Source organism: Bidens hawaiensis, unplaced genomic scaffold (genome assembly GCF_021521415.1).
Source record: "Bidens hawaiensis isolate Kalapana, Puna unplaced genomic scaffold, B.hawaiensis_p1.1 tig00006083_1, whole genome shotgun sequence".
Lineage (NCBI taxonomy): Eukaryota > Viridiplantae > Streptophyta > Magnoliopsida > Asterales > Asteraceae > Bidens > Bidens hawaiensis.
The window spans coordinates 321,923-348,878 of NW_027491403.1; the positions used below are offsets into that span (position 1 = coordinate 321,923).

At 37.8% G+C, this 26,956-nt stretch overlaps 2 protein-coding genes and 1 pseudogene across 3 annotated transcripts; 2 read left to right on the forward strand and 1 right to left on the reverse strand.

The window, feature by feature from the left end:
- The first annotated feature begins 3,237 nt into the window (after window positions 1-3,237).
- On the forward strand, window positions 3,238-5,597 carry LOC143631471 (zinc transporter 4, chloroplastic-like). 2 transcript variants are annotated; one of them, XM_077100235.1, is made up of 4 exons: window positions 3,238-3,289; window positions 3,365-3,422; window positions 3,827-4,548; window positions 5,114-5,597. In XM_077100235.1, exons 1-4 carry the CDS (start codon window positions 3,275-3,277, stop codon window positions 5,567-5,569), a joined length of 1,251 nt encoding a protein of 416 aa, XP_076956350.1. In that variant the 5' UTR covers window positions 3,238-3,274; the 3' UTR covers window positions 5,570-5,597. The 2 variants fall into 2 exon arrangements, with proteins under 2 accessions (XP_076956350.1, XP_076956351.1); XM_077100236.1 differs by having other exon boundaries at window positions 3,241-3,276.
- A 3,585-nt stretch (window positions 5,598-9,182) lies between these two features.
- LOC143631465 (mediator of RNA polymerase II transcription subunit 32 pseudogene) lies at window positions 9,183-9,643 on the reverse strand (annotated as a pseudogene).
- A 14,831-nt stretch (window positions 9,644-24,474) lies between these two features.
- Window positions 24,475-26,517, forward strand: LOC143631466 (uncharacterized). The gene is made up of 2 exons (XM_077100232.1): window positions 24,475-24,611; window positions 24,842-26,517. The coding sequence occupies exon 2, from the start codon at window positions 24,845-24,847 to the stop codon at window positions 26,183-26,185; it is 1,341 nt and encodes a 446-aa protein (XP_076956347.1). The 5' UTR covers window positions 24,475-24,611; window positions 24,842-24,844; the 3' UTR covers window positions 26,186-26,517.
- The last annotated feature ends 439 nt before the right edge of the window (window positions 26,518-26,956 follow it).

Genomic DNA, 26,956 nt, shown 5'->3' on the forward strand with positions numbered 1-26,956 from the left:
ACTCAACAAGTCCGGTGACGGAAACCTACAAAAAAGAACACCGTGAGCTCGCTATGGGAAGGTTTTTCATTATTCTTCTTCACATAAGTTAAGCGGGTGACGGGAATGTTCCGCGGGTGACTTCTGAGGAAGCCCTGAATGACCCGCGGATGATCCTTTATGAGTATTTGGATCTTTTCACTACCCTACCTCTATAACTCCCCCAGTCCATTGTTTCTTCTACGTGATGTTTTATGCGGGTGAAATTTTGGACTTAAGATATTTTTATGGGAATTTTGAATTTTTTGAGTGTGCTTGTGGAGATGTTTCTGTCTTTTAAAGACAAACATGGGAAAATCTGATGTAACATGTCTGCAGACGCCGCATGGTGATATGACGTATGTGCCAGCTATCAACTGTACCCTATTGTACCTTCTTTTTCGCTTTTTCAGCTTTCCCGCGTGACGTGTCACATTCTTACTGAACCTTTCACCTTCTCTCTCCACTGTCACCTTCCCATCGCATTAACTGCGATGGGCATAAATAGGACTTTTGGGTTTCTTAGGGAACTTTTATCACCCTTTCTTCATCATCTTTATCTTATTTCTCCAAACTTGATATTATTATCATATGCAATCTTCTGTGCATTATCCTTTAGCCATCATTGCTCGTTGTTTTCCTTTAACTCCTGAAATATTGGCCCAAGGGAAGAAGATGTCGCCCTAAATAGAACATATCGAGATCAACTGGAAGAAACCTGAGTTTGAGAAACTCATCTCTACTTACGGCATAGCGCCGAAATGGGGCCAAAATACCCTGCTGCCAAGACCACGGCCGAAAAGCCTCCGCCTGGCAAGATGGTTGTATATACCGAGTATTTAACCACCGAAAATCTTCGGTTTCCAATAACCTAGTTTTGGGAAACGTGCTTACTGGCCACGTAATCCATCTGTCACAATTTCATCAGTTTGGCCTTAGGCGGATTCGACATTCGATGTAGAGAGAGAAAGATTCTAGAGAGAGAAAGTGATTTGGTGTGAGAGGAATGAACTGTGAACCTTTTATTTATAGGCTGAATTTGGGCTCCATCGCGATACTCGATGGACCCCTTTCTCATGGTCATCGCGTATCACGATGACTCGTGTAGTTCAGAGAGCGCCACGTGTCGCCACGTGGCTAGCGACGTCTGCCACGTGGTGGACACGTGTCATGAGTTGTCAGACCACGTCATCGCGATACGCAATGACGTAGTGAATGCTGGTGATCGCGTATCGTGACACCGCCCTTTCTTGGGTTTGATGAGACAGCCATCGCGCGGCGATGCGAGCGTGCGAAGTGCAAAGTGCGCCATCAAAGCGCCACATTGCGCCCAACGCCCTTCTCTGTCGCCTTCGCCATCGCCATCGCCATCACCATCGTCCTCGTCCTCGTCTGAGCCCGAGCCTGAGCACGTGCGCTGTGCGCGTCGGGTGCTACGCAACCTCCGCTAGAACCACTTGGTGCATGCTTACATTAAAGAATATTACTAGAGGAACTTTCTTCTTTAAAAAGAGCTTCCATTTCGGTTTTATCTTCCTTATTTATACCCATGTGAAATGCTTACATTTTCTTCCATCTTTCCATGTGGGATGGATTTTCCTTTTTCTTAACATGGGATAACTTCTTCATGGAATATTTTTACTTTCCTTATTTCCTTTAAATTCTTTATTTAGATTTTTCCATCACTTATTTTTAAGAATAAATTTGATCCTTCAACTTTCCTAAGTTGTCAAATTTGGATCAAAATTTTGGGGATGTTACATCCTCCCCACCTTGGAATGAATTTCGTCCTCGAGATTCGTTGTGAGTGATTTCTTGCCTATTGATTTGCTATCAAATTCTTTCTAATCTGCTGCTTGAGCTTAACTTGAACTGTTTGCATGGTTGCAATTTATGATTTTTTGTTAACTTGTATATTTGGATGATGTATTAAGTTAATAGTCCAGAATATCCTAAGTAATTGTAAATTGCTAAGCACAGTGGCCAATTGTGTTTAACTATTTACTTTACCTTTGTATTCTAAACATTTACTGATGTTAACAAGATTGCTTCTTGGATTCAGTATATTGAATCCTTTTAACTTACTCATCTTAATATCTTTCAAGATATTCATACTTGAGTAATGCTATTCTTTTACTTCATGATCTTGACAAATTTCTTTCGTTTATGTCCATCAATCATTTCTTTGAACTTTCGAAGTTCGGATAATTGATCTTCTTGGTATTTAATATATTACATGAAAACCCGAGTTGTTACAACTCCCAGCGATAGTAACAAATGGTTTAGCGTTGCATCTGCATCTTGATAAGCTTGATTATGGAGTGGAAGGATGAAAGCATGGATGATTATGGTAATTAAAGGGTGTTAGGATGGTGTATAACGGCTCCAAAATCGCCCAAGGATGATAGGATATGATGAATAATCGATTTAGGGTTTATCCCCATTTAAATATGGAAGAAAAACAAAAAAAAATCGGATTTCCTGCCAGACCCAGCCGTAGCCAACGGCTGGGAACTGTAGTTTACGGCGGACCCGTAGGCTACGACATGTCTTCTGCCTTACGGTCACAATTCATCAGCCAGAACCGTAGGCTACGATCTGGGACCCGTAAACATAAAACCAGTCAAAATAATCGTTTTCGATACATATAAACAATTAAAACACACAACACTAAACATGTTCTTTTACCCACACTATCTATATGTATTTAAGTTATATAAATACTTGTTTATTTATTAAAGCACGACATTTACGTTAATAACATTTTAGGTTTTGTGTTCGATATATGCTTCAAAGTTCAAACCACTCTTCACGTCTTTCATGGATAACTCTACGCTTCTCGTGTATTCTCCTACCTCGTACAATTTATTTACATATCCGGACTCGCCAACGTCGAAGTCGTAGGTTCTCTAGCATCATCATTATCCTATCTTGAAGCCTTTATTCCCAAAAGTTTTATAAAAAAAACCTTGTTTTATGAAAAGGCAAAAGAAAGGTGAAGAATAAAAATGATAAAGGTCCAAAATGAAGAAATGGCAAAAAGATGAAGCACCTACATATTAAATATAGAGACAAAAGTAGTTATATAATGTCGACACACAGCCTCCAAGTCACAACTATTTCATGTCCTCTTTCCACCGAATCTCTCAAATATGTCGACATTTCTGATCACATTCTTGAATACAAATTGCGCACCAACAAACTTGATTCCTCCTACGGATCCCTGGATTCTAATAAAACCCCAATTCTCAATCCCATGTCAGTGCTTCAGGTTATTGCTCTTCTTCTTCTTCTTCTTCTTCTGGGTTTTGTTTCTTTCTTGATATCTGATCTGGGTTTGTTTCAGGAAGTCTTTCCTTTGTTGTATTCGCAAGAATTTGAAGCAAAGATTCAGACTTTACCCGGTAATTTCGAAAACCCTCTTTTGATTGATTAGGGTTTTCAATTTGATGATTATGTAACTATTTATTTATTGATTTATTTAATTTGGTGGATATTAAGTTTCAAGATTAAAGATGTATGTATGTATGTATAATTCTAGTCACCCTATCTATATGCACACCACTTGTTTGTTTATATGTCTTTGGACAATTTTAAACTTTTTGACTTAGAAAAAAGTGTATTAAAAATCATCTTCTTTTTAACACTTTTTTGATTGTTTGTTTGTTTATCAAATGTTCTTTTAACGACATTATTATTATTATTATTATTATTATTATTATTATTATTATTATTTTTTGATTTTGTGAAGATTTATCAGCCTTTACTTGGCTTTAATGATTCATGTTTAATTTCGATTCTCAAACAGGCTCGTTTCTAAAAAATCTTACTGAATCAATGTCAACCGTCAGCTGCAACGACTCACCCGATCTAGAATCATGTCGGGACGAAAAGGCGGCGTTAATAATCAAATTCGTGGCCATTGCCGCCATCCTCACCGCTGGAATAATCGGAGTCGCGATTCCATTGATCGGAAAGAAGCGGCGGTTTCTTAGAACCGATACTAACCTCTTCTTTGCTGCCAAGGCCTTTGCCGCTGGTGTGATCTTAGCAACTGGATTCGTTCACATGCTACCGGACGCCACGTCAGCGTTATCCAACCCGTGTCTTCCTAAAAACCCGTGGTCCAACTTTCCGTTTTCAGGGTTTATTGCAATGATGGCGGCTTTAGGCACGCTGCTTGCGGATTTTCTTAGTACTCAGTATTATGAACGGAAGCACGAGAGGCAGGTGCAAGCGGCTAGAGTTGACTCGTTTGACTTGGCCTCGGAGTCGGGGATTGTACAGGTGGCGGGGGGTAAAGAGGATGGTGGGATTCATATTGTGGGAATGCATGCTCATGCTGCGCAACATAGGCATAATCATGCAACTGGGACAGAGGGCTGCGAAGGGCAATTGAGTGAGGGCGGTTCACATGAGAACTCACATTCACATGCACACTCGCATTCACATTCACACTCACACTCACACTCACACTCACACGGGTTTGATGATGATGAAAGTGGCATTCGACATGTTGTTGTTTCTCAGGTAACGTCTAATGTAAGAGGGCTTGAACTCAGCATGCTAACAAGTTTTCGTGCTCGAGCTTCGGCTGGGCTCACCCATTTGTTATCTATTAATTACTATACATGTATAGTTTTTAAATTATATTTATAGTTATGGTCTAATGTGTAACTAAATATATATTATATAGTTGTTATTGTTATTAGCTTATGTATAACAGTATTTATTATGTAGTTAAATATTTGTTATATAAAATGAAAATTAATATATTTTTTAATAAATAATACTTAGTGATTTTATTTTTGTACACATATAGATATAGTTGGTTGTTTCATATTCTATAATTATAATTATAGATATGGTAAATATATATTATTTATTATTTAAATATATACTTGTTATGTAAAACAAAATTTTTTATATTTATAAAAATTTACAGGCTCGTATATGTTTATGCTCGCGAGCCTACTAAAGCTCAATATGTCAAGCTTGAGTTGATCTCAAGTAGCTCATGATCCTTGTGAGCAGCTTGACTTGTTCACACCTCTGGTTTGTTTGGATAATAACTGGTTATTCATACATTTTGCAGGTTTTGGAACTCGGAATAATATCACACTCGATAATAATCGGGCTTTCACTCGGAGTGTCACAAAGCCCATGCACAATAAGACCTTTGTTGGGCACGTTATCTTTTCACCAATTCTTTGAAGGATTCGCGCTCGGGGGGTGCATCTCACAGGCTAAATTCGGGAGCCTTCATTCTACAATAATGGCGTGTTTTTTTGCAGTAACGGCTCCAATAGGTGTGGGTATCGGGACGGGTATATCCAAGTTTTATAACCCGAATAGCCCGCGGGCTTTAGTGGTCGAAGGAGTCTTGGATTCGATATCCGCGGGGATATTGGTGTATATGGCTTTGGTGGACTTGATTGCAGCTGATTTTTTGAGTAAGAGGATGAGGTGTAATACTAGGTTGCAAGTGGTGTCTTATATTGCTCTTTTTCTAGGAGCTGGATTAATGTCTTCTCTAGCAGCTTGGGCTTAGGTTTGTTTTTTTATTTTTATTTTTTTATGCCAGAGTATACCACGGGTTTATAATGAGATTGATATGGTGTGGTTAATGGTTATTGTGTTCAAGTGAAAAACACAAAACTTAGTATTGTATTAGGTAGGTAATTAACAAATGATGAATTAAATTTATAGTTAATAAACCAGGTTCAGTTACAAGATGTTATATTCCTGATTGTTATGGGTTGTTTTGTTTATTTATAATCATAGGTTAGTTTGGGTATTATTCGAGAATCCATATTATAATTTGACACCCTAAATACGTCGGGTCGGGTATATGTAGCGTATTTCCGACAATCTCTGGCTGACTTTGGTATTTGTGAGTGCCAGAGAAAGTGTCCGCCGATAGGTGGTGGTGGTTTACATACTGTAGATGTTTGTGGTTACAAGACATGACAGAGTTTGATTTTGAGAATGAGCATGACTTGTAGACGATGATAGGTTGGGATCTTCGTTGATTCAATGTGCAACCACTCATCAACCCTTAGTAGTTATGCTAAAGGTGCTTTATCGTAGTCGTGGGTGTGATGATAGGTTTAAATGTAAGGAAGAGATCAAAGAGAGATACGGACCACCCTCAGAACGGAAAGGGCATAGTTATTTTGGTAGTCAAGCCTGCTACCTTTAATTCTTCTTGCCTGTTTGTTCAATTGGTTTTGTGACGATCAAATAGGGGAAGCTATTATCCGTAGAAACGACATCAAGATCTTTGACCCAATGGATGTGTTTATGTTTGGGACATCCATCTTAATGAATAATCCTATCAAGGTGCGGTGATGTGATGTGATGGGGCAAAGATAAAGTTGGAAGCTAGTCTGTTCACGAGGGTTGTGAGATGAGATGCTAGTGCCCGTCCGTCTTCATAAGCTACACCAATTGAGAATGGTTGGCATGCCAGTGCCACGGGGGAGATTGCTGAGTCAAATTAGGCAACCACATACTTTTCGACTGAAAGCCAACATAGTGGATTAGAAGAACGAGCTGAAGATTTGGATAAATCTATGAAATATTGTGTTGAAACGTATAATAAAGTATTAGGGTCGTAAGAGTTATTACGTTTTCAAACTTTGACCGAGAACATTTTCAAATGATCTTGTGGAACTCAGTCTCACTTTCTACAATAACCTACCAACACAAGAATAAATATCAAAACTTTCTTGGCATATCCCAAAATATACCCATTTTCATGCATACACCAACTCTTCATTGTTGTATGTCTTTTCAAATTGTAAAGGTCGGGTAAAAGGATACTAGCATAAAGTATTATTATTATTATTATTATTATTATTATTATTATTATTATTATTATTATTATTATTATTATTATTTTAGTATATTTTCAGTTCAATGTCTTCTTAACAAATAAATAGAGATGAAGGGTAGGGGAGAGATATTGTAAGTATATGCTAGAATACTTGGTAATAGCCTATAAATAGTTGGAGGAATATGAATTCTATCAACTAAAGTGCCTTTAAAGGTTGTTTTAAGTATATGAATGCATTACCGGGTAATTACTCCTTTGGTTTGGCTTGCAATAACCGCCAAGGGAGATTTGCCCCGCAGTTCATCGTTACTTCGACATTTCTAGCTTCTGTGTAAAGGATGTTCCAACGGATGATGTCCCAAGTCATCGGACAAGATTAGCTCGATCATGCCTATGGAATTGAGTTACCTTTAATGTAGGAAATATGAGTTTTAGTGATACTACATGACTAATGTTCAAGTGTCATATGGTTTTGTTCCTAAATTGTCTATAAAATAGAGTTGTTATCTTAAAGTATTACGCTGCCATTTCTGTGCTTGATACATGACTGCTCCGACTGACACGGGAGTCCAAATCGCGTATGTATTAAATGATTATCCGTTGATGACGACTACTACTACTACTACTACTACCAATGAACGCTTAATCATGATGCATGAGTGAAGAGCTCATACGCGACACTAAGTCCCCGTATCACATGCACTTAAGCCTTTATTAGTGGGCAACAGTCTGTCGCTCATGCAAAAGAAGATACATGACTACAAAATTACGTGTATCATAACTACACTAAGTAAAATTTTTGTATAACTATAAAGAGGTAACACACCAAGAAACAAATAGCTACTTTCATGATTTTCTACATTTTTTTTCAAGTATTGATCCAGATTTTTAATAAAGATCATACATGTGTTGTCCCACCAAAGCACATGATTTAGTGATGATGTTAGAGGTGAACAAATTTCCAGAACCAGAACCGATCCTGAAACAAATTTGGGTTAACCTACAAATTTCCTATATACACCCATAAAGTAGATATATTGCAAGACCGTTGCTTTTTGTTTTTGACACGTAATACTAGTCCTGGGCAAGCCGGCAGGGTGGTCCGCAGGTAACAGGTCAAAGCGGGGAGCCATTTTAGGAAAAAGGTAATGGTTCGGCCCAAACAGACTTAAAAGATGGTTATCTTAGATCGTGTCAGGGCGGGTTCTGGTCTGAACAGACCAATTTTAAAATGGTTTTTTTTCTTTGTTCTAAAATAAATTGCATTGCAGCAATAACACCAACTATGATTCATATACTCATCAGCACAGACAAGATCCGCACCAATTTGAACACTAGTGCTAACTGATAGTAGTAGTAGCTAATCACATTTGTATAGATCTCCAAGATCAGAACACACACACACACACACACACAGAGAGAGAGAGAGAGAGAGCACAATTTAAACCAATTCAAATTCAGCAAGTATCATGTAAAACGAAAAATATGTAAACATTAAATCCTCTCTTTTAATCTCAAGCTGCAATGGAAACATAGATGAAGGAAGAAGAAGTTCATTTTCGGTGTTAAAAGAAGATAAGGAGAAATGTTTTATAGCTGCCTAATGTGACTCGTTCATTCCTTTAGCTCAGCCCATCTTGACCGGCCTAGATATTTTGTTCTCCAAATTTCAGCCCATAGCGACCCAACAAAAAAAACCATATGACCCAAAAATGTTATGAAAGAAACCCGTTATGACCCAAAAATTTGATAACCGGGTGGTCTCTTTGCCAGGTCAACTAGGCTCCAAGTAGTGGTAGAGATGATTCATGTACCAGAACAAAGTGTTCTCTCAGCTACAACGGATCTGAATGTGTCCCAACCCAACATTAGTATTATCAGTTTCAAACCTATTTAATTGGTTGGTATTCAAGCAAATGTTGACGTTGATCAAGTACAAAAAAAAAGCCATTTTTTAAGGCTGCTAAGGTTATTAATAGGTGACTGAATAAAACCAACAACAATCAAAGGGAATAACTTGGCTGACCTCTAACTTATCTAATCAGTTTCTGACCCGGACCGTCCCAACCCAAACCCCCGTTTCGACCTGCACAAAAACAACCCGACCCGTTTGCTAGTCCTACTAGTAATCACCCGTTACGAAAACTCTTGCCTCCCAACTAATTGCCGACATTAAACTTGAAACAGCCACAAAAAATACAGCAATTTCAACATCAAACTGAAAGCAAAAAGCGCATAAACCCTAGTAAACCGAAGTTCTTGTTTATGTGTTTACAACCGACACATTGAAAGCCATCTAAAGATAACATTTCATTCATTAAATTACCTATTGAGCCGAATCTTCATGAAACCTAGCATCAAAGGAATGCTGCGGCATCCCCAAGATTCCTGCAGATCCCGACCCCTGCTGAAGCTCAATCACCAGCCACCGAACCGCCTTACTCATTTGCTCCAACCGAACCGCACTAATCGGTGGCAAACCCGGGGTGACCGGCTGACCAGGCTTCCCGGGCACTGACCCGGTGGCCTCATCCACCAAACACTCAGAGCCGATTCTGAGCTTGACAGACTCTACGAACTCCTCGGACTGATCGCAGGCGACGCGAAACAGTTCGCGGGTTTGTTTGAGATTCTCCAAGGCGGCATCAGCGGAGGCCTCCTTGGCTTCGAGAGTGGCGGCGATTGCAAGGACGAAATCTTGATAAGCATTGTTCATAGCGTCTACTATGTCGTCCATTATTATATGTTGCAAGCTGTCTGTTATTGAAAGCAACAAATTAGAAACTGAGTTAAGGGTATGTTAATGAAACCCTAGGAGAATTGTTATATAAATAAATGGGTTGAGATTTAGCATAGAAGTTGCAAGGAACGATTAACGATTGTATGACAGGACTGAGATGAGACCAAGACAATTGTACCTTGAATTGTTGTTTTTGAAGGCAATTATTCTTCCTCCGATCAGACTGAGTAGTTAACGGGTACAAATACAAAACATGAATGAATCAAAAGGGGTTAGGGCTCCATTTTATTTGATGCAACTACTAGCGTTTCATACAGTATTTATACATTTAAACCTTCTTCAAAACCAACTATCCCACATACCGAGTAACTTTTCCAAACCTTAATATTTTCTTACAAAAATTACATTATAAAAACAAGCATGTTATTATTTTAATTTGAGTATGATACTGTTATACTTTTTTAACTTTCAAACATTAACATATTACGTGATAACCGGTTAGGATCGGCATCAAGTTGAGTCAGGCGAGCTCGGTTCATGTGTAAAACCAAATTAAGGTCGGAACGAGTCGATTAAAAAATGATTAATTTGGTTCAGTTCGTGTCGGTACGGTTTTGAGTCGAAAGGGGTTAGGTCAGAACATGTTTCAAATTAGAACAGTGTCGGGTCGGAACGGGATTAGGATCAAAACAGGTTGGTTTAAAAATTTATCTATTTGAAATTACTCTATATTTCAGCTTTGCTTCTTGATTTTCGCCACCGGTGCCTTTGCACAAATTACACGTCTACATTCGAGTTATGTGTGCACTGTCAACATGTAAATCATGTATCGACACTGATTATGTGGTTGATTTCAGATTGTGCGCCCACCCTACCGCACCATGCGACCACCAAGCTAGTTTTATTAAAAGCTTCAGCTACCCTACCAACACTTAAATGTAACAATCCAAATTTTTCGTTTATTGTTTTGATAGCCGTTACCCGGCCCGTTTCTATGTTCGAGTAATTTAATCAATAAAATATCGCATTTATCGAATTATTATTATTTTTTTTATCATATTTATTTTATTATATAATATAACTTTGGTGTATATACAGAACTAACCATGCACTTAGTTTTAATTCATAATGTATCCATGTATGAACTGCAGAGACTAATTTGCAAATTAGATTAAATAATATATATCATATTCAGGATCTAAACCCATATCCTAGTTAAAACCCGTATTTGAATCCAATCCCGTGACCCGTATGTTTTCTTGTACCTTAATCAATGGATTATAATCACAATTGATTCACCAAATCGTTTATATTGCCTAAAACGATCAACACTGACATGTTAATTAGAGTACGAGATCAGAAATCGATCTTGTTGATCAAATAAGTTACCGTCTTATAACAATTTAGTATTATACCAATTAGGATCTATACATTCAATTAAATTCGTGCAAACCTTCCTGCAAGCCTCGCAAACCAAACCCTTTAAGTAATTGAATTATATATATCTGTTGTTAACGTTTCAAATCCGTTCTTGAGCCGGTCCTGTTTCAATCTAATTGACCATCAATTCTTAACTATTTAATGTAATTTTTGTATGATTCTTATTCGTCGTTAATCCATTTATAATAACCCTCTGGCAATTCGGCCAAACATCAAACTATTTGGCCGATTGTAAATTCTAGGGTTCATATTGATTTGGGGATGAACTGGTGATGTGTCGTAAAACACACTAGTTTTCCGCGCTATTTATCATTGTTTTAATCGCTTGTTTATCTAATATTTTATGTTTTTAACTTGCTTTAGCATGATATTACATAAATATATATTTTGTAGGTTGCGGGTTTAAAGAGAAAAGAAATGGGCTTTGAAAGAGATTTAGAGGCCTTTTATGCACTATTCTTGAGGAACCAAGTTAAAGGCTTGGCCCATATCCATTTGTGTGAAGCCCATGCATGATTTATTATATAATAACATAAATAACAAACCCTAGCAGCCCCTAGACCTGATCTAGCCGAAATCATCAGCAGCTAGCAGCTAACACCCCAGTCCGATCGCAATCTGCAGCCAAAAGAAGAAAGGACAAAAAGTGTTGTGGAGGCTAGTGGCGGCTAGAGGAAGAAGAAGATCATTAAGGGTGACCTTGGACAACAGCTAGGGTTAATATTAATCACTAATCTCAGCCCTAATAATTGAGTATAACATTCATAAACCTTGTATTCTTGTTAGTATTCATAACTCTTTGATTTTGAACTTTAAAGTTGATTTCTTTTGCAATTGAGTTAGGGTTTGAGTTGTTACTGATTATCATAGATTGTTGAATGATTTTAATGATGTTTGTGATGATTAATATGGTGTTTACATTGATGTATACCTGCTGTCCAAAAATCATGAGAGGCTAAACTTGTTAGTTCTTCATAGGTTTGATGAATATTGTTAGGTTTTAGTGAGTTTTATGGATTGTTTGATCATCATGACTTGATTTTTTATTGAAAGTTTGGTTTAATATTGAATTAGGTTGTGTTTAGTGGCTGTAATTTTATTAATTATACTCATAAACCCCTTGCTTTGATTGGTTGAATTAGTTTGTGATGATTGTTGCTTGTTTGATTCTTTACTTCGTGTTTAGAGATTGTTTGCGGGGTGTACAACCGTAGGGTTTAATTGGGTGTGTTAATTGATTGAATTTAGCGGGTAGGCACCTTCTTAGAGACGGATAGGTGATAGGAAGTAAAGTGTCTCATAGCTTTTACTGTTAGGATTAGCATTGCGCGAGAGCGGGTTCGGTTCTTGTCGGGTTTGGGTTTGTGAGCGATTAGTTGGTCTAGTTTGAGTTAAACCAAATTGTTCCTCTATCCTTGGTTGCGTAGTATTTGTTTCCATTAGGGTCGTGTGTCGGTGAGACCTAGGGGAGAGTCGACATTAGAACACTTTAGCAACTCGTTTCCCGATTTGTTCTTAAAATCAATTAAGTATAAGTTAGGGTTTGTTAGTGAGACCGAGAGGTGATCTAGCTTTCTTGAGCGAACCTTAGTTGTGTCATCCTTAGATATCGGTTTCGTGAGAGTATTCAATCCATTAGCTTGTTAGACATTCAATATGATTCTTACCTAGATAGACGTTTTCTCCATTGTCAGTTTCATTCGTAAAGTTTCGTTAAGTCTTGTTAAGTCGTTTAATTTAGTTAAAGTAAGTTAGGTCAAGTAGTTTAATTATAAAAAATCATTTAAAAAAATATTTTTCTTAGGAAGGTCTTGTCTAGGGTTTAGTGATCATAGACATTTTCACGTATCCTTGTGTTCGATACTCGGACTTCCTTAGTTCTATACTACTTACGATCGGTACACTGGCCGGTTGTGTGTGGTTTCGTTTGAAGTTTCGTTTTATAAATTTAAAGCTTAGTTGTGAGTTCCATAAAAAGAGCATCATTAGACACACATCAACTGGGTTGTTTATTTAAATTTTTGGTTCCAACTTTCAAATGGGTTAGACACCAGCCCTGTTGGCTGGTGCAATTATGTGAGTTCATATGGACGACTAGAGGCGCGGGTTCGAGCCTCTAGTCGGTTTTTTGGCATTTTATTTTTGTTTATATTTTTAATACATAAAATCTAATATAATTAATATAAAAAGGATAATTAAGTAATATTTTTATGGAACTAACACGTTTAGGTTGACGTTTTCTGTTTCTTTTAGTTAAAACTATATATGTATGTATGTATATATGTATGTATGTATGTATTCATAAATATGTGTGTGTGTGTGTGTATACTAGCTTTTAGCCCACGTGTTACGCGGATTACTTTTAGTTTTTTTTTAATAATTGTTTTTTTTAATTATTGTTTATGTATATTTTTCATGTAGGATGTGTTTAGGTATTAAACTTTAAGGTTACATGAACTTATAAAACATGTTATATTTATTAGCTGTAGTTAAAATATAGTTTGTTTTGATTTTTGTTTATATCTCAAATGGGTCTCATTGGTCTAATAGTTAACATGACCCAACATTTTGTTATTTAAGATGCGAATTTTCGTCTTAATATACATGAATGCATAAAGAAATTTATATGGTTTGTGTTATTTTCGTTTGTATTGAGTTGTTACGGTTTGTTGGTGATGTAGAACGTACATGTTGTTTAATGGATCACAAAAAATGGGCTCTCATGTGTCTGTCAATTAATGTTGCCCAATATTTTGTTTTTTGTTGTTTAAAATATGTATTTTGTGCTTGATAGTGAATTGAGCTTTTAATAAATTGATGTATTTGAAATTCTTTAGGCCAATTATAGTTCCACGTCTATCTGAAATGGGTACGTCATGTGTTAACATTTAATTTTTGGGTGAATGATTAATTATATTTTTCTAGTATGATGTTTAATTTGTGATTTTATTATTTTTTTTATGTATTTGTTGTATTTATAGATTTTGTAGTTTAGTTATTATTTTGTATTAAAAGAACATTTAATTTGTTAATTAGTTTTTATTCTTATCAAATATAATAGAAGTTATATTAATTTATGAATTATATTAACGAAAATTTTATGATCATATGTAAAAACTAAGTTTTTAAAAATTTGTTTTTTATTAATAATGTATACGTTTTTAATATTTTATACATAAATTTTGTATTATGAAGTTTTGTATATTTAATTCTTTTTTTATATTCTAAAATGGGTAATATTTGGAAGCCGTCATTTGAAAGTGACGCTATAACGATAATAAACCGTCTTGAGAAACTCTTTTCTCGTCTTCTTTATCAAATCATTCGTTTCATCTAACAATTAGAAACCCTAAGTTAATATTCCCCTTAATTAGGACGAATTTTGTTGTTAGATGGAAGTTTTGTAGGTTGTTGAAGGGTTTTGTGTTTGTTCTTAGTTTATTTAATCAAACATTGTGTCAATAACAATTTACAACCACTTTTAAAATAATATATTCATTTTAAATAATCTCAACTATCACCTTTTAGCCACTGCCGATCATAACTAACGAAATGACTAATGAAAGTCCCATCGTTTATCATTTTTTTCTACCAGTGAACCCTGACTAACGAAATCCTAACGTCGTTAGTTTTCATGATGTGGCAGACTTATTTGGCATATATGTGGCATGCTTATGTGACATATTGCACTACCACCACCACCACCACCATGGTAGTCACCACCACCACGACCACCACCACCACCAGTTTCCTAAAAATTATTGGGATAAGAATATGGTAAAAGAAGATTGGAATCTTTTCACCCTCCTTGGAAAAAGGCTAAGTATGGACACTGAGCAAACTTAGACATTCGAGCAAACTTAAACTTAGTCAAGCAAGGTATTTTGATTTACGAGTAAGGTTATATTCTTGAAGTCTTCTAAGTGTTAGTTCGAGCAAACTACACTTCATCAAGCAAGGTTGTTCTTCAGGTCAAGCAAGATTGGTTTCAGAGAAAACCCTTGGCTAAACCATGCTAAAACCAAGTAATTTGGTGGATCGAGCAAGGTTTGTTAAAACAGCGGTCCAAGCAAACTTGAAGGAAGCTAATGAAGAAATTACTCTAAGGAATTCTAACGAGCAATGTTCAACCTCGAGCAAGATACAATGTCACCAGCACATTTGAACTTGTTCAAATAAGTTAAGTTACAAAAGGTTGAAGAGACCCAAGAAGAAAACGTTTGCTCATAGGATATATACCGAGCAAAGTTTGATATTATCATAAAGATTGAAGTTTGTTTGAAGAACATTTTCTTGGGAAAATATTCAAAGTAAAGCTTACTCGGAGAACTGTTCAAAGCACACTTAATGGATACCAGGTTTGCTCGACAAGGACAACAAAAGCTTACAAGTTTACTTGAAGACCTGTTTACACTTAGAATAATTTGTAATATGTTTGAATATGTTAACAATCAATCATTAGGGTTTCTAGAAGGTATTAGTGCATGCCAATTTAAGGAAACTTTAGGGCACGACTATGACAACGGACACAGAGCGAATATTGTGATTTGACAGCTGTCTCTTTCCTGAAAAGAATATATTTGTACGGAAAAGCTGCCATAAATACATACATTCCACCTAGAAACCCTAACTGATTTTCATTGTATCCTTCATAATATTAATGGACATCTTTTGAGTTACCTTTTGTGTGTGTTACATTTCTGTCCATTAAGAAATATTTTGAGTACTATTGATTCCACCTTTAGTACTCTTTGGTTTTTCACAAAAGCAGAATTTAGTAACCTTGTCGACACGTTTGTGTTGGTTACGAGACTGATTAGTGTGTGCTTAAGTGAGATAATCGGGACCGACAAGTGGTATTAGAGCAAGTGTTGCTGCATTTGTGAAGAACTAGTGCTGATTTGTTGCTGAAAACTGTTGATTTTGAAGATGAAGAATGACGCCAGCTGACAACTATTCCATTGATTTGTGATGTCAGCTACCCTGTTTTTTCATTTTTCTCAGATCTACTGTTTTATTGAGGTTTAAAAGGGCTCTTTACTCAGATTTACTTTGATTTATTTACTTTTGTGTCTAGATCTTATTATTATCCATCCAGATTCATCAGATCTGAGGATTTATTTCATAGATCTGATTATATTTTAAAGTCTCTTGAATTTTAAGTAATTTTTCATTCAAAAATCTTTCAAAATACCAAAAACATTTCTGGAACAATGGATGAACAAGAGGTGTCTCTACTAACAAAATTTCAAGATTGTTAGGACATGAAAACTATATTAAGTGGAAAGTTTTGTTTGAGGCTGTCGTGTGCTATAATGATGTGGAAATGTGGAACTCAATAAAAAATGGACCATATTTCCCTGATGGCACTAACAACAATCAAAATGTTGAAAGACAAATGAAGAAGAAAGATGATAGAGCACTGTCTATTTTGAAACTTGGTTTGTCTTGGGAGAATTTGACTAGTGTGGCTCGTCACACTACTGCAAAGGCTATGTTTGATGCCATTGTGGAAATATTTGAGGGAAACATTGAACTTAAAGACATGAAGAAAGACATATTAAAGCAACAGCTGGATAGATTCAAGTTTAAGGAAGGAGAAAGGTTGAAATCTATTTTGCAGAGGTTTGTTGCTATTGTCAATGAAATAAGAACCACTGATCTTGCAATAACAGATTTTGATATAAACAACAAGCTATTGTCATCTTTGTCTGGAGAATGGTATACTGCAAGCAAGTTTATCAAGGAAAAAGCTAATTTCCCAACTGTCAAGCTTGATGATGTGATCTGCTTTTTGCAAGTTGCTGAGCATGAGATGATTGAGAATAACATGATTAAAGAAGACAAGCCAAGCTTCCAAGTGTCTAATGCTCTCATTGCACCTTAGGGGAATTTGTCAACGAACAACCAACAAAAAGTCCCTATAATTGAAAAACCAAGTTAGTATGGTGCTGAAACACCAAGAGTGTTTGTTGCTGGCCAGTCAAGCAATCAAGGTGGACAATCATGATTCAATGTCCATTTGATATATGATAGTGATACATCATCAATGTCCAGTGAACAAGCACCATATGTTGCTGGAAATGTGAATCATGAAAATGATTATCAAGCTCTCTTCTTTATGTTTACTGAGTCTTATAATGAATTTGTGGCCAAGAATCTGATTCATACTAGAGTGGTTCAAGAAGATCTTGAACAAATTGACGCTGATGATTTGGAAGATATGGATCTGAAGTGGCAGGCTGCAATGCTAGCTATGAGGAGTAAAAGGCTGTATAATAGAACTAATATGTCATAGGTTTCAAGACCAAATGATAGAATTGGATTTGACACATCCAAGGCTATTTGCTACAATTGCCAATTACCTGGTCATTTTGCAAGAGAATGTAATCAGCCAAGGAAATTCCAGAACAACAATCAACAAAGAAATCAGTTTCAATATCAAAATCAGAATCAAGGTCAATAGAGGCACTTCAACAACAACAACAACTTTCAACAGCATAATCAACAACAAGTGATCTGATCGATGTCGAAAGGTGAATCAAAAATACTTATAAAATACCTTTACTAGCTAGGGCAAGTAAGGTGTCGAATCCACAGGGAATCAGTGGAAAGTGAAACTCGAATTTTGTTATAAAAATATTTAAAGTGGACAGACGATGTCAAGCGGTTTAGTTGATTAGTTTGTAAACAATAATATAAAAATAACTAAACTCCAGGGTTCGGGTTTTGCAGCAAGTTAAGGAATTGATAAACTTCTTTGGACGGTTTCTTATAAAATATGTAAATCAAAAGACTTAACGATTGACTGTGTTGATCGTCAGAACTGAATCCGAACAATTGACACGGCTTAATGAAAATCTATCTGATAGTCGGTTTTACTTGTTGAAACACAAAATCAATAATATGGTTAACGATAAAACGGGTCAATGTTGAAAGAACTTAATCCTTATTATTGATGACCACAAATCAATTAACTGACAAAAGATTAAGTAATTAATTAATAAAACCGTTTAAGCACAAAAGAAAACACAAAGAATTGATCAACCAAATGATTGATCAATTACAAATCCAAAGTTGAAGTATAGAATAACAAAACCTAACATGCAACTCAACCCTACACCCGGAGATGGTTATGAAGCCTTTAGCCTTGCATCTTGATATTCATGCTCTTGATTATGATGTTGGAGATGGTGTTCATGGATCAATATTGTGATTAGGATGAGTGTTTATGGTGTAAGATAACCTCCAAGAAGTCCCAAGACTATTTATTATTGAATGCCTTTGACTTTAGGGTTGTAGAGCTTTAAATATAGAAGAAAATAACCCAAAATCCCTTTTTCCATCAGACCAGACCGTAAGCTACGGTCTGGCCACCGTAGCTTACGGTCAGACCGTAGCTTACGGTCCATGAACTCTGCTTTACGGTGCTATCAGTCCAAATACTGTTTTCTTCATAAAATCTTTATTTCAACTCCGTTTTCCTCCCCGTTTGTGGCCACGTCTTCGTATTTGAATTCTCTATCATCTCATAGATCATTACTTTCATTTCCACTCCATCATGAATGCTCCAAATTAGCTTCTTTAAGCTTCGTTAAGCTCTGCAAACCTGTAACCACAAACGCACTCAAAGTAATCATGTTCACAATATATAACTAATCAGAACACACGAATTTACACACTTAATACACATATTTTTACCCACACATCACATCCCCACACTTATCATTTGCTTGCCCTCAAGCAAACTCTCATGCAACACATACACCTTGATCGACAGTTCATCAATTATCAGTATTAATACTAATGAGGTATAAGGTCATACCCAATTCCTAAAACTGACACTGTCAAGGTTGATAACCCACAAAATAATTTAATGATACATTTTAAAACTTTGAAACCGCCCAAATGAGTGTACTTTGTTTCCGGTTAAGGCACACATGTTCATACCTCTCATAATATAATATCTCTCCTCTCGGTTTAATATCTGGACTAGCAAAAATGTGCTACTATACCTCTGCCCTCTATACCAAGTATGACCACAAAGTAATAAGCTTGGAAGCAAGTCATATCTCTACCCATATAAATGCTTTGACACAAATGCAAATCCATAGGACTTAAAACGGGTTGTAACGGGGCTAAGTGTAAGGGTATGGAAGGGAATTTTTTAAGTAGCTTAGACGATCCAATCTGGCTTATTACTAAACAACTAAATAAAGAATGACTTAATTTATTCCAACGACTAAAAAACTAAACAAACTCACTGACTTTCATTTACAACCAATACTAACTAGAACATTGACTCTTTTTGAGCTTTTCTTTGACTTTTCATCATTTTTTTTCTTTTCTTTTTTTTAAACTCGTAATACTTGAACTTTGCAACTTTAACACAAATTTATTTATTTATTTTTTATTTATTTTTTTCACAATAAACATAATGATAAATACATCCTATTTATAAATACTAAACAATTACAAAGGAACCTATTAAGCCAGATTGTCTCGCAATATAACACTGGGGTTGATTGAACGAAAGAATAGGTCCTAAAATGTTTTCTAAGGGAACCAACCCCCCACCCCTCTTATTATCCACGCTCATATATATAACGTATGAGGCTCAACCCCCAATACCCATACTCTCACTCATCCAGACGAGGATTAACCTAATTGCCTCTATCACTTTTGCATTCATGCCAAACTAAGATCTCGAAATGCATGAGACAACCAAGTTCTAGATATTATGGGCATACTGGTTACTCTCAATAATGGCACTCAAATGACATGTGTATATACTATATATTATATGTGTATTATATATAAGGCAAATCTTACACACGTACCGGAGGAATTAGGCTGCTGACATGAAACATGTGTACCTATCCCCATGACACGTTATCCCCATCTAAACGGTTTATTTTAATTGTCTAATTTTTGAAAAATATTTGCATGGGAAGCCTTTCAAGAAGCTTAAAAATTGACCGTGACCAAAGACCTCTATTTGGCATCAGTACTAACAATTAACAAGTTACAATTCCGACTTTTGCGCACAATCAAGCTACTTTAAGGCTAAAAATTTTAATTTCTACATATTTTTCCATCCCCACACTTGAGATTTACATTGCCCTCAATGTAACTCAGAGTTTCAAAAACAGATGCAAACACGGGATATTCATACCAATTGCAATTCAAGTGACAACCAATTACCCATATCCAGATTTAAATAAAGTTGCATACCATTAAACGAAACACACGAAGTTTTTTAAACATAAGCATAGACACTAGCATCAACCACACGACTCGAAAGTTCATCATGCCACCCGACCACCCATAACACAATTATCAGTCAAGAAAACATAAAATATATAGAGAGACACATGGACCTTATCAGCAGACTAACGAGTGCCCAAAAATATAGCGGTTGCGGGTCACCAAAGATAGACCTCATAGTGTAGAGAAGTTAAACGCTTCTGACGAACTTCGTGCACCAGCATTCTGAGTTGCATTTGCACGAGGATCCACCCACCTCGAATGATGAATGTGAGGTGGTGGATAGTGTATACTCCCGTCAAACTGCCCCAAGGATGAGTAGTCAATCATCGGTGGATTATCCACCACCGGCTCACCCTGATGCCACGCTATATGTGCCCGACTCTGGCGATCATTCTCATATCGATCACTGATTTCTTGCTGCCAGTTATACGCGTGGGTTTGATTCCATGACTCCATTCGGTCATACAATCTTCGGGTCTCCCTTCGCCGCATCTCTGCGTTCTGATTCTGTTGGTCAAATATGCATTGAAACTCACTACCCCAACAACCATAAACCGGTGGCCTCGAAGCTTGTAACAAGTCAACCATTCCTGCATCATCTTGCACCAACTCGTGTGGAAGTTGAGCCAGGGCTCATTGTGGTTGCCCCGATGAACTCCCCCCCTGATCACTTCTTACTGCCAGTCGTGGAGCCTGATGACCCCGACTATCCGGAGAAAATACATAGTGTTCCTCAATCACATCCTCACCATGCCCACTATTTAATGCCTTCAGCTGCACTTGTGTATCAAAATGTTGGATGTAAACATATCCTCCTTCCTCATGATAAAGCAAACTCTTTTTCTGCAACTGCTCTTTATCAAAAAGACGCAGAGTCTTCTCAACCGTTGGTTTATCCGCTCGAATCGCTCCCCTTGCCTTTAATAAAGCTGTAATCAAACAACAGTGTGAGATAATTAACTTTAACTTCATCTCTCTTGCCCTCCATATATTCATCATAATCAAATACCGGTACGAAATCTTTGGTGTACCCGTTATCAATGCATGCAACACTGGAATTTCCCATTTTCTGACTTGAGCTTCGTCACCTCGCTTTGGCATTACATTAAAGACCATCACACTTAACAACAACCTTGCTTGCAACTTCAGATTGTTTCGCAGCATCGTATGGGCACATCCCAGTTTAAAGAGATCCAATTTCATTCTCTCGTACAAAGGATGTTTATCCGGGTTTACATACAACTCATCTTCCGAGGGATACACATACTCTCCTGATGGTTTAGAATCAAATGGTGCTATCCTCTGCAAATTGTCCAACGACATAACCACCTCCTTATTATTTGTCTTCCCAATCAACCTCATTGACTTGTACGTATTACTTCCCAATCAACTCTCAACGATGCGTCCCACTCTTGAATGGCATCCATGTAAATTTCCTTATCTTCTTCATCATAACACTTCAACAATGCCTCCCAACCTAAGTTTTCAAACATGGTTATAATACCAAACGGCCTCAAGAGATTACTCGAAACCCGTCTCTCACACATAAACCCATCTATTTTGTTTTTCAACTTTTCTATCGCATCATTAAACAACTCCGCTTGCCAATATGGATCCATTCCGATAACGGGCCCCGCCCAAAATTGGCTTAAGGGGAGGCGCCATTCCTTCATCTTCATATGGTTCCTGCATGGGATCCTCCTCGTCCTCGGAATCCCTCAAAATTAATCTTTTCTTGGGCAAAGGCGGTGGGTCGGCCGACGATGAGGCAGCCTTCCCTTTGTTCCTTGGCGGGTTTTTCCTATTATCACTGGTCCTTCCCATCCTACAAAATCACAAGCAAGAAAACAATGCAAGTCAAATAACATGATAGACCTTCCAAATATCCCTACACTTGTTGTTGGTTATGGGTGTATGACTCGTTGATTCAATGTTTATAAAACCACTTCAAACTCTAACTTGTAAAAGTTGATCTATGTCATTAACCCAACATGTTCCATTAATTATATAAACATCAATCACTTTATTATCAATTTTCATCTTGCAAAATTTCAACAAGCCATCATAACCAAATCATTATAACCCATAACATCCATAAACTAATCCCTTAACAAATCTAATCTTACAAGTGTGGAGACATTATCACCATAACAATCCCTAACCTCAATCAATATGCATAAAGTAAAACTTGAACTTCATCACAAACCTTAGGCTTCATCAATATAAAATCAAGTTAAATACATACCTTTTTAGTGATGATAGTTGATGTCCTAAACTTTAATTACAATAAAAAAACACTTAAACTTGAAAATCCCCAAACTTTATTTTCAGGGTTCTTCACACCCTTACGTATCCGGCAAAAATCGAGCAAGAATTGATGAAAACTGTGACAATCGACAATTTCAGGTTAACTCCGTTAATCCAAACTCCGTCAATTCAAACTTAAGATCACTAGAACTATAACGCACATCTCATTACATTTAAACTAGGGTTTTAAATGACGCTTGACAATCACTACACATGTATTCTTTCGGGATTGCACCGAAACGCAAACGAGTTGACTCAAACCATTGGTGAACAAACGACAAACATCAAAACAATAAGTGTTTGATAATTATGTGTTAGATTTATGTATTATTTGACATTTATATGTAGAACATTAACTCAAGATGCAAAAGTCTATTTTATGCTAGAAATTTAATAACTAGAAGTAGAGGGGCCATTGTGTAACATATTATTATTAAATAATAACAAAACCCTACACTCCCTCCCCCCTCCCAAACTCGATCGCCACCCCTCCCTCTCTTCTTGGCTGCCGTAAACATACACACACACATACAAGGATTTTTCAAGCTTTTGGTTGAAGAATTAAGGTGCTAGGAAGGTATTAACAACTACTCTATGCATTCTAGGTGTTTAATTTTAATATTGAATGGGTTAATCAAAACCCTAATTCACGAAATTGATGATTAAGATGAGTTAGGGTTTGATTATATGCTTGATGATGATTTGTTAGTGAATTGATAACTAGTTGTGTCATTGTTGCTTGTTAATCACTTGTTCTTTAATTTTAAACTTTCAAGAAAAACCCTAACTATGTGTGTAATGTGAGATTGATATGCATGGTTTGTTAATCTTGTGTCTAGAGTGTTATATGCATGGATTATGATTCATAGATTGTTGTTATGTTGAGTTTTGATGTAAACTTGTTTTTAAACCGTTATTAATTGGGTTTTAAGTCGTCCTGCGTGACGCAACACTTGGTTTATGAATTTACGCTTCCGCACTCATTTAAACTTAAATGTTTTCGTGGTTTGAAAACTTTATTTATGGTGTTTGATTATAACTAATGATTCCGATTCTGTTAGTTCACACCCTCTGACGGTAAAACTCCGTTAGTGGATTTTGAGGGTGTGACAGATTGGTATCAGAGCCATTGGTTATAGTGAACTAGAATTTGCATGCATACTAGACTATAACCGCAACGATCCATTAGTTATAATTTCTGCGCACTGCATATATATTTTATTTAGTCTTTCGTTATCTTTATCTCTTTACCTCATTCACTCATACGCGCGCATACACGACTTACCTGTAGGGATGTCGACGCCACCATCATCATCATCCGACCAGGTGACTCATGCCCATGGAAAGGAACCGCAGCTACCTACCTCGTCGCCACCACAAGTAGCCCCGGAACTAGAAGCCCCTGCACCGAAGAGGTATCGCCTATCTGGAGGCATGTACGATGACGATGTTAGCTGGGATTGGTACCAGAGTCCAATCAGGCTTATGGTTTATCGCGAGCAAGTCCCCACACTACCTCACCCGAGCCGTCCTGCATACCCCAACACTCTACCACCCATAACCGAGCCAATAGAGCGTGTTCTCGCAGCTGTTGTTTCCTGTTTAGAGCGTGACACGGGTTTTATGCGCTCGGCGAGAGCGAACGTTTCCGGATTGATAAGAGATGGAACCGAGGCTAGGGAGGAAATTTCCCGCCTGACAGCGGCTATGAAGGAAGTGCAGGATGCTAATAATCAACAGATGAAGATTATGAGAAAAATGCAAGCAGAGATGATAGATTTGCAAGAGCAACTCCTTGTGGCGAGATCCCGGACAGAGATAGCTCTAGAGCGTTGTGATATCTTACAGACGCAAATTGCCCAGAATGCAGCAGAACCTGAGGAAGAACCTGAGGAGGAACCCGAAGAGGAACCGGAGGAAGAACCGGCTGAGCCGGAGGCACACTCAGAGGTGTCCTCAAACGATGACATCCGAGAATGATAACACCTAGATGGAGGGGTTGTCTCCATCCAAACTATTATTTTCTATGATTTTAAGGATTGGTTTTAAATACTTTGTAGCGAATACAATGGTTTTAATCATGAATTATTATTTGGATTATTATATGGTTGTGATGTGATGTTTGCTTATTTTATTTTTTTTCTTTCTTGCCTACCTTTTATTACATGTATGGTGTGTTGCATTTGAAACCGAGAATTTATGTCTAACATTTTATGCTGTGATTCTAGGAGATGGCTGGAAGAAACGCTGGACATGGTCGCGGTAACATCAACCTAACCGCAGCAGAACTCCAAACCCTATTGAATGACCATGCGGCGGCAGCTCTAGCCGCACATGTTCAGAATCAAGCCGGAGGTCTAGCCGGAGCCTGTACTTTCAAGAACTACCTGGATTGCAAGCCCAATTCATTTAAGGGCACTGAGGGAGCCATAGGTTTCCTTCGTTGGGCTGAGAAGGCAGAGTCAGCTTTCGAGATGTGTAACTGTCCACCCGCCAGCAGGGTTAAGTTCGCTGCTGGGACACTGGAGGATTCTGCCCTCACTTGGTGGAACTCCAATGTGCAAATTCTTGGGTTGGATTTGGCGAACGCTATGAACTGGGAAGAGTTCAAGAATATGATGCGGAAAGAGTATTGTCCTAGAGAGGAAATCGCGAAGTTGGAATCTGAATTTTGGTCGTTGAAAATGGTGGGTTCCGAGATTGAAGCCTACACCACCCGTTCCCATGAGCTAACAGTAATGTGTCCACGAATGGTAGACCCGCCGAGTAAGAGAATTGAGATGTATATCGATGGGTTGGTACCACAAATTCAGGGTATGGTGACGTCTTCCAAACCGGCTACAATTCAACAAGCGATCCGATTAGCTCACAAACTGCCGGACCAGGCAGTGGCACAAGGTGCGTTACCACCTAGAGGTTCAACCTCTAAAACCCGAGACAACTCAATCACTGACAACAACCCGAGTAATGGAAAGAGAAAATTCGACAACACCAGGTCCTCATCATCGAACCTCCCACAGCAACAACACTACCGTAAACCTGAACTCGCTCGGAACTTCTATAATCAGGGTTCCAACAATAACAACAACGGTGGTGGGCAGGGTTCGAGTGGCTATGCTGGGAAGTACCCGAAATGCAACAAGTGCAACTATCACCATGCTAGCTCATGCGACCGTATCAAGTGTCTGAGATGTGGAAAAATGGGTCATCAGGCCAAAGAATGTAGGGGAGACCTAGCGGCAAAGGGTGCTCCTAAACAGCCTACGGCGACAAAAGGGTGCTTCGAGTGTGGTCAAGAGGGTCATTTCAGGAAGGATTGCCCCAAACTAAAGCAGAATGAGAACAATGGAGGCAACAACAGTGGCGGAAGTAGTGGTAAGGGTAGAGCTTTCGTCATTGGGTCGGGCCAGGCCCGCAACGATCCGAATGTGGTTACCGGTAAGTTTCATGTGAACGAGTGTTTTGCTTCTGTTTTGTTTGACACTGGAGCTGATAGGAGTTTTGTATCGAAAGCCTTTAGTAAACTCTTAGACTTAACTCCAACCACGTTATATGCTAAGTTTCCTGTTTAATTAGCTGACGGTAAGTCTATAGAAACAACTCACGTACTAGCGGGATGTAAGTTGAAACTGTCGGGTCATACTTTTGATATCGACCTCATACCTTTTACACTGGGTAGTTTCGATCTCGTTGTCGGCATGGACTGGCGATCCGAGAACCGAGCGGAGATTATATGTCACGACAAGATAGTCCACATCACTACCCCTTCCGGCGAAATCATTTCGATCCAGGGCGAGAAGAGCGGCATGACCACCAGCGTCATCACCCTCATAAAGGCGCAGAAATATTTATGAAAGGGTCATCCAGCAATTTTAGCCCATATTGTCGAGAAACCCGCGGAGGAGAAGCGAATCGAAGACTTACCGATTTTGCGAGATTTTTCGGAAGTCTTCCCGGAGGATTTGCCTGGACTCCCACCTATTCGACAAGTCGAGTTCCAAATCGAATTGACCCCCGGTGCAGCACCCATAGCACGAGCCCCGTATCGGCTCGCACCGGCATAGCTTCAAGAGTTGTCCACTCAATTGCAAGACTTGTTGGATAAAGGTTTTATCCGACCTAGCTCATCACCATGGGGAGCCCCTATCTTATTTGTTCGAAAGAAGGACGGGACTTTCCGCATGTGCATCGACTACCGAGAGCTGAACAAGGTGACGATCAAGAACCGTTATCCCTTACCCCGAATTGATGATCTGTTCGACCAGCTGCAAGGATCGAGTTACTACTCGAAGATCGATCTGAAATCTGGTTACCATCAATTAAGAGTGCGCGAAGAAGATATT

What these genes read in the sequence shown, in the direction of transcription:
- LOC143631466 (XM_077100232.1), top strand. Translation starts at nt 24,845, where the DNA reads ATGGCTGGAAGAAACGCTGGACATGGTCGCGGTAACATCAACCTAACC.
- LOC143631471 (XM_077100235.1), top strand. An exon ending in AAAGATTCAGACTTTACCCG is followed by an intron (nt 3,423 to 3,826) that starts GTAATTTCGAAA and finishes ATTCTCAAACAG; the next exon opens with GCTCGTTTCTAAAAAATCTT. An exon ending in GACATGTTGTTGTTTCTCAG is followed by an intron (nt 4,549 to 5,113) that starts GTAACGTCTAAT and finishes TACATTTTGCAG; the next exon opens with GTTTTGGAACTCGGAATAAT.